The following is a 10,929-nucleotide window of genomic DNA, read 5'->3' as shown; positions in this document are numbered from 1 at the left end:
AGGATGGCCCGCTTTATTAGGGAAAGTTTTAATTATGGATTTGTAAATTTGTAAATTTGATACCCTCCCTTCCTATTTAAATTAATTATTGTCTAAATTATGGTCTAAATTTGAATGTAAATTTTATTTAATTAACAATCATTAAGTTTTACTATAATTACGTTAGTTGACCCATTGACCCACTGATTTAATTACAGTCATTTACTTTTAAGAATTAAAATACAAATCCATTGACTTATTATTGTTTAACAATAACAACTGAGTTACAAATACATTGTTGACCCATTCACCCATTCGTTTATTATTTTTAACATTGACTTAAAATTACGATTTACTAATTAACAATTGAGTTACATATATATAACTAAATTAGTAACTTTTTATTTTCACACCTTATATAAATTACAATACATACTATATAATAGTAACTTACATTTTTACATTATGTAACATTGTATTTTACAGAACTACCATTACATAAAATTCAAAAATTTGAAAATATATTATTTGTATTTCGAATCTAATTATGTAAGATTGCATATTATTTGAAAATCCATTAATTACGATATCAATTATATTCCTTCTTACTATAATTCTTTGGAAAATTTTTGAAATTTCCCCAATTTATGTTTCTAATCAATTACATTTATATCTTCCTTCTATAATTTTCTCTACCCTAATTCGTTTCGTATAAATATATACATTTGATAGGCTAATTCTTACACCATCAAAGCCTCTTTAGTAAAAACGAGTAGCTTTGTGCCAAGGTTTTTAGTTTTTGTTGTTTATATATCTTTCATTTTCATATTTCATTTTTTAGGCTTAAAAGTGTTATTGTTATTTAATTTTAATTTTTTTGTGTTTTTGTTAATTTTTTCTAGCAAGATGGAGCCAATAAATATCATCATGTTGAACCAACTTGATGTTCTTAACAGTGAGTGTATCCTAAAGGTCCGTATTTTGAAACTTTGGCGGCTGAAGGACAACTCAAAGCTCAGGCAAGATTGGTCCATCGAAATGATTGTTCAAGACGAAATGGTATTTTTAACACATTCATTAATTTACTATATTATTCATACAACTTTTTACTAATTTTAATAATAATTTGCAGGGCAACAGAATGCAAGCTTATGTAAAGAAGCCTTGCATTCCTAAATTGATTTAGGTGCTATTTACACTTATCCTCTTAGATATGGTTGATTTAGGTAATTGATTTAGGTGCTATTTACACTTATCCTCTTAGATATGGTTGATTTAGGTGGTCATTATAATTATTGTCTTACATATTCCGGTTAAATCCACTGTTAGTTCTTGCTAAGCCAAAATATGTGTTTTTTAATTTTTAATTTAGTATATATAAATTATATAATTATTATGTAACATTAATTTAATTTTATTCATTTCAGCTTCTGGTGGTCCAAGATTGTGAATTAGCAAATTGTCTTAAATGAGTGTGGATGTTATTGAAAATTTCTACTAATTGTAACATGTTTTGATTGTTAATATGCGTGGATGTTATAGAAAGATTCTATCAATTTTAAACATGTTTGTCATTATTTTTTTAATATGCTTTTTACATAAAACCTTTTCCAGCTTTATTACAGAATTACCTTTTAAAATACAAATTAATGACTTCAATAGATATTTAAATTTCAAATGAAGATAGTTGTGACAATTGCAAATTTCGGGTTAACTCCGTTAACCAAACTCAGTTAAGTCCGTTAGTTCATCATAGTCCACATACATGTCACGTGTCAAACATAAGTCTGTCCGAGTACGTTGGTGGTCTTATAAACACAACAATAATAAATGATTATCATTATTACATGCTAAGTTACATGTTATGAACGATAAGTTACATGATGCTACATGAAGTGTTATATGCTAAGTAATATGTTATGTATGCTAAGTTATATTACATGAAAAGTGGAATTGTATGTGTAAGTATGTTGCAAGTTATGAAGTGTTACATAAAACATTACATGCTAGTTTATGCTAGACAAGTATGCTAGGATATTACATGTTACATGACACATTAGAACATATAAATAAATGTTGTAACATGTCACATTATTTATAACATAAGTTGGAAAAATACATTTAATTATAAAAGACTTACCAAAAATTAAAACCAAACCCCCCAAGCCAAGCCCATATGGCAGCCCCCCCCCCCCCTATACACATTCACAAAAAAATAATTTCTAACCTAATTCTCTCATTCTCTCATCTCTTTCACACCCTCCTCCAATCTCTTCCTTGCAAAAGCTTGAATATTGATCTTGATCAATACAAGTGCAACTGATCCAAGAGAGTAAGTGGTGTGTATTGATTTGTATTATTCTTTGTTTTGATTCTTGAGAACCTAGTATCCAACAAGGGTGATGATCAATGGGGAATCCTTGTTCAAACAACAATTGAAAAGATTATGTTTTTGTAAAACTAGTGTCTTTTGTTGACTTGGGTGAAAACCCTAAAGTTGTATCTTTAAAAAAATACTCAATGACATCTTGTTGGAGAGTATAAATCTTTGTTTTGATGTTTTCTAGAGGTTGGTTCATGGATTTGAATCCTAGGAATGTTAATTGGTGATTTGTTTGAGTGATTGTTATAAATCTGATTCTGATCAGATTTGTATTAGACTATTGTTTAGCTGATAAATCGATGATAACTTAATGTTTTTGGACGATTTATGATTCTATGATATACTACTTGGTGTCTAGTTTCTGTGTATATATGATTTGAAATTTTTGGAGATCGTTTGCTACGTTTTTATGATTTTATGAAATTGATTGTCAAAACTGTTACGGGTTTCCTAAAATTACTTCTTACCATAAGTTTTATATCTTGACTATGGTAATTGATAATTGAATGATTCCAAATCTGGAAGAATATTTAGGATGTTAGGAACATGCTCCAATTGGTCTCACATTATTTAGAGTTATATTGAATTTATACTTTTGATTAGTCACTGACAGACCCGATTGTGCACGGCTGTAGTATATGAATTTTCATTATTTTTGTATGCATGAGAAAATTATAACAAAAATAGTTTTGAAATCCTAAGACATAGAGGTATTCTGTGTAAAATAATGAGAATTTATTGAGTTAGGGTGATATGCTAGAATCGTGCATCTTTGCTGGGTTATAACTCACTATATGACTGCTAGTTTAAAATTGCTTGTTAAGTGTTGTCCAAGGCTATGAATCTTTGTTAAATGATTTGATGAGTTGCTAGGACACAAGTTTGACTTAGGAACCTTTTCGGTTTAACCAAAGGGGTTAGTCATGCTTGACCATTGAAATTGATACATGCTTGATGTTAGCCAATGTGTTAGATCATAAGCCACCAATGTGTCGTCGGGTCAACTCGGTCAAAGTTTTGGTCTTTGGTCCACAGGAGTCAAACCTTGGTCAAAGGTCAACATAGAAGTCAACTTTAGTCAAAGTCAACAAAAGTCAAACTTTGGTCAAAAGTCTTTTTAAAAACAATGGGAGATTGTTGGATACTAGTGGTTCTAGGAACCATCCCACAAGTTACTTACGTACTTGCATTTTAGGGTCTTAGCACGTGACGCATTTACTTCGGTCGGATTTGTGTAATACCCGAAGCACCAACAAGGTGAGTTTACGGCCCCACTTTTATACTCTTCCTTTGGGGGAGGAAATATGCAAAACTGTTTTACTTTACTTGCTCTAAATCTTTACACAACCGTTTGGTTGCTTATAACGTAGTTTCTTTGCCATGGAAAGTCCTCACAAACATCGGACCGTTAACTAAAGTTAACTGGTGTGGTAAATTTAAATAGTACTATTGGGTTTGACAAACCCCACCCTGCATTATTCTCGACTGGAGGTCGAACGGGGTGTAACTTTGACCAAACATTGTTAAGTTTTGGCAATACTTGACTTGAGGCAATAACTAGTCAGCTTCGGTCGTGATGGAAACATAACACTATGCGGCAACGAGTTAACTAAGTGTAGTTAACCATGGGCCACTTTTATTTATAAATGTTTATGAACTGATAGAGCATAACTTACTTTGAAAACCTGTGAACTTACCAACCATATGTGTTGACTCTTTTTAGCATGTTTTCCTCAGGTCACTAGCAAGCACTTGGATTAGGATAACATTGCATGCATGGACTCGCATTGGTTTAAGTTTGAAAACATTTATTTGATATTGGTTTTGCGCTTGTAGCGCCATGAATTATTTAAACTTGTTTTGGGAGATGGCTGCCGCACTTTGTTTAGCTTCCGCACTAGCACTTAAGTACTCTGAACATTTTATTTTGATTTGTTAAAACTTTTGAGACCATATAGATGTCGTTTGGTGTGATTAATGTGTTCGGATCCTGGTTTGTCACCCGCCTTATGGTAAAACTCCGTTAGTGGAAATTTGGGGGTGTGACAATAGTCATTTGACTTTTCTTTAAAATCATACTTAAAATACAAGTCTTTGTTTCTTAAATTTTGCTTAATATTCATGACATAATTAATCAAGATTAAGTACGTATTAAATTAAAGCATTTTTGATGTCTAAAATATGTTCCAGCATTATTACCGAATTCCAGCATTAATGATTTTAAATACATAGCTTGACCAAAATATAAGTATTATCTTTGTTGCTTAATTTATTCTTAACTAATAAATAATTAATATTCATAACATATATATTTCCAATTAAATACGGAATTTTACTAATTACGCACTAACAAACTTTTAAAGTTTTCCATATTCTTCAATGTCAACAAACTTTCCATTTGTTTATATTTGACCATTTTTAATTACGCATAAATGTTAAAATTAATGTCTAAAAATAAACCCTCAAATTAATAATTTCAATTTTCTATTCGAAATTCAAATTATAATCATTATTATAACTTACTTTTAATTTTAATGTTACTGAAAATATAGTAAGCGTTGCTTAAATACTGAATTTGAGATAAATCATTTTGAATTTATATTTAAATTTCAAATTTTAAATAGTCACTATAATTGCTTAATTTATGGTTAATAGTCATAACATATTTAAACCCGATTAAATACGGAATTTTACAAATTAAATACAAGCTTTTAAAGCTTTCCATAGTCTTCAATCTCAACAAACTTTACATTCTTTTATATTTGACCATTTTTATTATGCCTAAATGTAAAAATAATGTCTAAACTAAACCCCCGATTATAATGCTTCAAAAATCAAAAACATTTCCATAATTTTTTGAAGTTGACTAATTAACCATTTTTTTTACATTTTGAAACAGGTTGTTTTAATTTTAAAAGAATATCAAATTTGTTCGGTATGAATTCGTGTCATCACAAGTTATTTTTAAGATATGCTATTTTTTTTAACTAAAAAGACATATTCATTTTTCATATATAAATCATTTCGTAACCAAATTTGACAAAATATGAATATTCAAATTAAATCAAAACTGACACACGTTAATATTCAAATTTAATATTCAGATTTAGACAAAAACTGACATCATAATTAATTCTATTACAGCCTTACAAAGTTTATCTAAATCATTAATAAATAAAAACCGCATAATAATTTTGTCAAACAACTACTATTAAAGCGTATGATATGATGAGTATCTCTATATAATTCTCATCATAAAATTCATTCTTTCATTCCAAGGATGTATATAAAGATTTATGATTTGTTTATAAGCTTGTGAATTGTATTTGTACCTTTATTTCTCTTATTAACAATACACTGAATTTGATTTTGTGGTGATTTTAGTTTTCTTCTTTGCAAGTATAAAAATTACAACACATTTCTTTCTATTTCGATGACTGTTTAATTAACAAGATTTTATGACTTCATATATCATGATGTAGTATTTATTGATATATCTTTTTGGCCTCATAGTTTAAGTTAGAAAGATGTTTTAAGTTGGCAATTTACTTTGTATGTTATTTTGTTTTACTAAAAACAACATTGTAATACATTCTAATGAATGTAAAATTATTTGTTCTTATAAATATTACACTATCAATTTATCATCATCATCATCATCATCATCATCATCAATGTCGCTATGTATATTTATATACAATTTTCACGCGTATGATACACATGTTACTAGCCATTGAAACATATTGAAATTGTTTATTATTGTTGAGTCTTCGTCTCCAATTCTTCCAACGTTATAGAAAGACATTTTTTAATATGTGACAACATTTTTTTTCTAAAAATAATTTTTATACACATAAAATGTATAATAATATCGGTATCATTTTTTTGTTTTAAAATAAATTAAACACCAAGGTTTGGTTTGCAAATTATAATTTATAATTAATAGTATATAAATATATCAAAACTTATTATAAAAGTCATAAATAAAACTAATTATATAATATAACTCAATTTACATATTACATGTAATATTTTTTTTACTTTTATTATAACTTTCATCCGTGTGTAACACGAGATTTCATTATTAAACATGTTATTATATTAATGGTATATTTAATTTGGATGATATTGGTTTTTTAAAGTTTCAGGTGGTGAAGCAAAATGATTTTCTTTTGTTAGAATATTTAAAGAAGTTGATGGTGGTTTAATATGAAAGAACATGTTTAGGTCTTTTGTTGATTTTTTGGGTCGTTTGGTGCACACTAACTTATTGTAACTTTAAACTTTTAATATCTAGACATTGTAAATGGTTAACGTTTTGGTCTGAAAGTTGAAGAAATTTTGTGTTGCTTAATTTGTTGTTTAAATTTATTATGTTTGTTGACATGTTTTTCAACCTGTGTGTAACACGGGTCTACACCCAAACTGGCCCGAAATCAAACAATTTTTACAAAAGAAAAATCACAAGTCCAAAGACAGGCTAGATATATTGTGTAGGTTTTTCAAAATGAAGTTTGATTCGTTAATGAAAGACTTGAAGGATAAAACTTTGTTTGGAAAGCTTCAAGCAGGTATTTGTGTGGTTTTAGTTCGTTATCATAATTTTTAAAATGTTAATATTCATTACCATTGTCAAAATTATGTTAGTATACCATATATCGTTAACATATGTTATATTGGTATTCAATAGCTTATATAATCTACTACTACTTTTCATGTGCAGTTGTTTACACAATTGAATATCAGAAACGCGGATTGCCCCATGCACATATATGCCTGTTTTTGCATTCCGATCACAAAATTTATAATCCGAAGAATATAGAAAAATTATCTCAGCCAAATTCCAGATAAGAATGAAGATGGAGTTTTATTCGTTTGTAAGCAACCACATGATGCATGGTCCTTGTGGTGTTGCTAACCCTAAACGCTCTTGCATGGTCGATAACTCATGTTCTAAAAAATTCCTAAAAAATTTCAGAATGAGACGTCAATTGATTATAATGGGTTTTCTATTTAATGAAGAAGAGATTTGGGTAATGTTGTTGTGAAGTCTGCGGTCAATTTAGACAACAGACATGTTGTTCCATATAACAAGAAATTGTTAAAAAAATATCAGGCCCATATCAATGTTGAATGGTGTAATCAAAAGGGTTCTATAAAGTATTTGTTTAAGTACATTAATAAAGGCCCGGATCGTGCTACTATATCACTTGTACAAGAAAAGACTGACAATCAAAATGAAGTGGTAGACGAAGCTAAGGCGTTTTATAATTGCAGATATCTATCTGCATGTGAGGCTGCATGAAGATTTTTTTCTTTTGACGTTCGTTATATAGTTCCTTCTGTTACCCGGCTTCCGTTTCATTTACCTGGACAACAAATAGTTGTGTTCGTAGATGATGATGATGTGGAAGATGTTTTAAACAAGCCGACTGTTGGTTCTTCAAGATTCACTGCTTGGATGGAGTGTAATGAGAAATATGGTCTTGCTCGAACGCTAACTTATATTGAGTTTCCAAAAAAGTTTGTTTGGAAACAAGATGAACGACATTGGGACCTACATAAACGAGGTTTCTCTATTGGTCGTGTTCATCATGTTCCTCCAGCTTTCAATGAAGCATACTATCTAAGAATTTTGTTAAACAAGGTTAGAGACCCTATATGCTTTGAAGATATTCGTACTGTTGATTGTGAAGTGTGTGCTACTTATAGAGATGCTTGTTATAAAAGAGACCTTTTAGACGATGACAATGAGTATATAGAAGCTATTGAAGAAGCAAGTCATACTGCAAGTGGTTATTATTTACGAAGTTTATTTGCTACAATGTTAATCACATATAGTTTATCTAGACCGGATGATGTATGGGAAAAGACTCTATTTAATTGATGGCATTCTTTATAAATAACAAAATAAGCAAAAAAATCCAGGTATCAAATAATTAGAATTTCTTATCTTTATAAATACTTTAAGACATTACCAAATATGTTTAGTTAAAAACTCAGTTTTATTTCGTTGTGATTCGTTATAGATTTGGTGATTTCAGAGGCACAACTAAAGAACCTCGCGTTACTTGAAATTCAAAACTTCCTACTCCGAAATAATTATACTCTGCGTTATTTTCCTACAATGCCTTTCCCTGATGAGGATTCTATCGTTGCATCAACAAATCGTTTTATGAACGAGGAGCTAGCTTATGATACACAAGTCATGACTGATGAGTTTCAACGACTTCTTATTTCATTAACCGTTGAGCAACGAGATGTGTATAATGAAATGATGAAAGTAAATGATCCAAAGAAGGGGGTATTTTCTTTGTGTACGGTTATGGAGCGACGGGGAAAACTTTTTATTTGGAAGACATTATCGGTTTCCATAAGATCTAAAGCTAAAATAGTTTTAAACGCTGCCTCCAGCGGTATATCTTTGTTACTTGAGGGAGGTAGAACCGCTCACTCTAGATTTTTAATTCCTATAAATCTAACTGAGGATTTTACCTGTTCAATAACAAGGAATCCAGATATTTGCAACATAATGAGTAAAACGGATCTGATTATTTGGGACGAGGCTCCTATGATACATAAACATGCTTTTGAAGCCTTAGATTGGACTTTAAAAGATGTTTTAAAAAGTGGTAACCGTAACACTTATGAACATCCATTTATGGGGAAAGTTATTGTTTTTGGAGGTGATTTTAGACAAATCCTACCAGTAGTACAAAACGGATCACGTAGTGACATTGTTAATGCTTCACTTAGTTCATCCCACATTTGGTCCAAATGCAAGGTTCTTAGGTTAACAAAAAACATGAGGTTAATGGTCGGATGTCAGGCATCAGATTTGAAAGAGACCAGTAGATTTTGCCGAATGGTTGTTGGAGCTTGGTGAAGGAAAACTTGGCGGTGACAATGACGGTAACGCCATTATAGATATACCAGATGATATTTTGATAAGTGATTCATCCGATTATTATTGGAAAATTTTAATGATATTTCATCTTTTCAAAAAATGGTCATACTTACACCTTTAAATGAGGTTGTCCAAGACATTAATGACAGATTTTTGTCTTTGTTTCCTGGAGAAGAAGTTGAACATCAAGTCTGAATCTGATGGTGTTGGTCCTGGTTTCGATCCAGCATTACACTAACCGAATTCTTTAAAGGGATTAAATATGCCTGGTATGCCTAATTATATATTGGTTCTAAAAGTTTGTGTGCCAATAATATTACTAAGGAATATAGATCAGAAGAACGGTTTATGCAACGAAACCAGATTACAAGTAATTAACTTGGGGAGACGTTTTATCGAAGTAAAGGTTATTTCAGGTACTAACATTGGGTTTCGCACTTATATAACTCGTAGTGGTCTAACTCTTTTAGATAAGAAATTGTCATTCAAATTGAAACGAAGACAGTTTCCTGTTGCGGTTTGTTTTGTAATGACCATTAATAAAAGTCATGGCCAATCACTAGCAACAGTTGGCATATACCTGCGAGAACCGGTTTTTACACATGATCAACTATATGTGGCTTTATCACGAGTGAAGAGTAGAGAAGGTGTTAAAATGCTTATATTAAACAAGGAAGATAAGTTACAAATAAAACTACAAATGTGGTTTATAAGGAACTATTTACTAATTTGTAATTGTAAAACGGATGTTATTTTAGTTGAATGTTATGTTTTTACATTATTTATATTTCACTTGATGCTAGAAAAGTGTGTATGTTACATTATTTATATTTTTCACCCGTGGCGCCCACGGGTCAATAACCTAGTTATACCAATAAATACAAAATCTATACAGATTTAGCAATGTCAATTTCTGTACTTCAAACAGATGTTTATGACTCGTATGTTTTAAGTATACAAATCTTAGTAACAATCAGGCCCGGCTCCGAGAACGCTTAAAAAATTTTGGGCTGCATGCGAAAATTTTTTTGGGCCTTAATAAAAAGGGTATCTTGTTGTGTTAAACAATTTAGCTTTTAAATAAGCCTTAATTTTGCGGGTCTTATAATTTAGTTGTGTAAAAAACTATTTTTTTTATAAAAATAAGGCTAAAATGTCGATAAGATTAGAACCCATAACCTTTTGGTTGAAAACCACATCTCTTTGCCACTAGACCAAACTAGTGATTGTCTAATTATGTTTAAACATTATAAATTCATACAATTTTTCAAAAATATATATATATAATTTTTTTTTAAAATCCGGGCCTATCGGGGTGTCGGGCCGGGGTCATATTTTATAGGCGCTACTCTCATTCAAGGTCTAGAATAACAGATTTCAACCACCTAAAACCGGCCCATCAGTTTTCATTGTTTCTAGAAAGCCTCCAATGGCAAATTTCTCTCTAGCATACAACTTTATTGCATACTTGTGATATCAACAATTTAAATTCATACTCGTTTATCTCTTATAAATGTATTCTGACTTGGGCGTCAAAGTGTTTACGCGGATTGGAACAGGCAAATCTCCCATCTGATTGTCAATGCTTATAACTCCTATTATGGCTTGGAAGGACAAAGAATTGCAACGCTACCATCGACGAGACTCTGAAAGCGAAGTG

General features: G+C 30.4%; 1 protein-coding gene across 1 annotated transcript; it reads left to right on the top strand.

Annotated features, from left to right (window-relative positions):
- The first annotated feature begins 8,489 nt into the window (after positions 1-8,489).
- On the top strand, positions 8,490-9,248 carry LOC143627247 (uncharacterized). Its single transcript, XM_077097117.1, has one exon. It carries the CDS (start codon positions 8,490-8,492, stop codon positions 9,246-9,248), a length of 759 nt encoding a protein of 252 aa, XP_076953232.1.
- Positions 9,249-10,929: the final 1,681 nt, after the last annotated feature.

This window comes from Bidens hawaiensis, unplaced genomic scaffold, assembly GCF_021521415.1.
Source record: "Bidens hawaiensis isolate Kalapana, Puna unplaced genomic scaffold, B.hawaiensis_p1.1 tig00004618_1, whole genome shotgun sequence".
NCBI lineage: Eukaryota > Viridiplantae > Streptophyta > Magnoliopsida > Asterales > Asteraceae > Bidens > Bidens hawaiensis.
The sequence above is the reverse complement of the archived record's forward strand: the minus strand, read 5'-3'. Positions and strand labels throughout refer to the sequence as shown.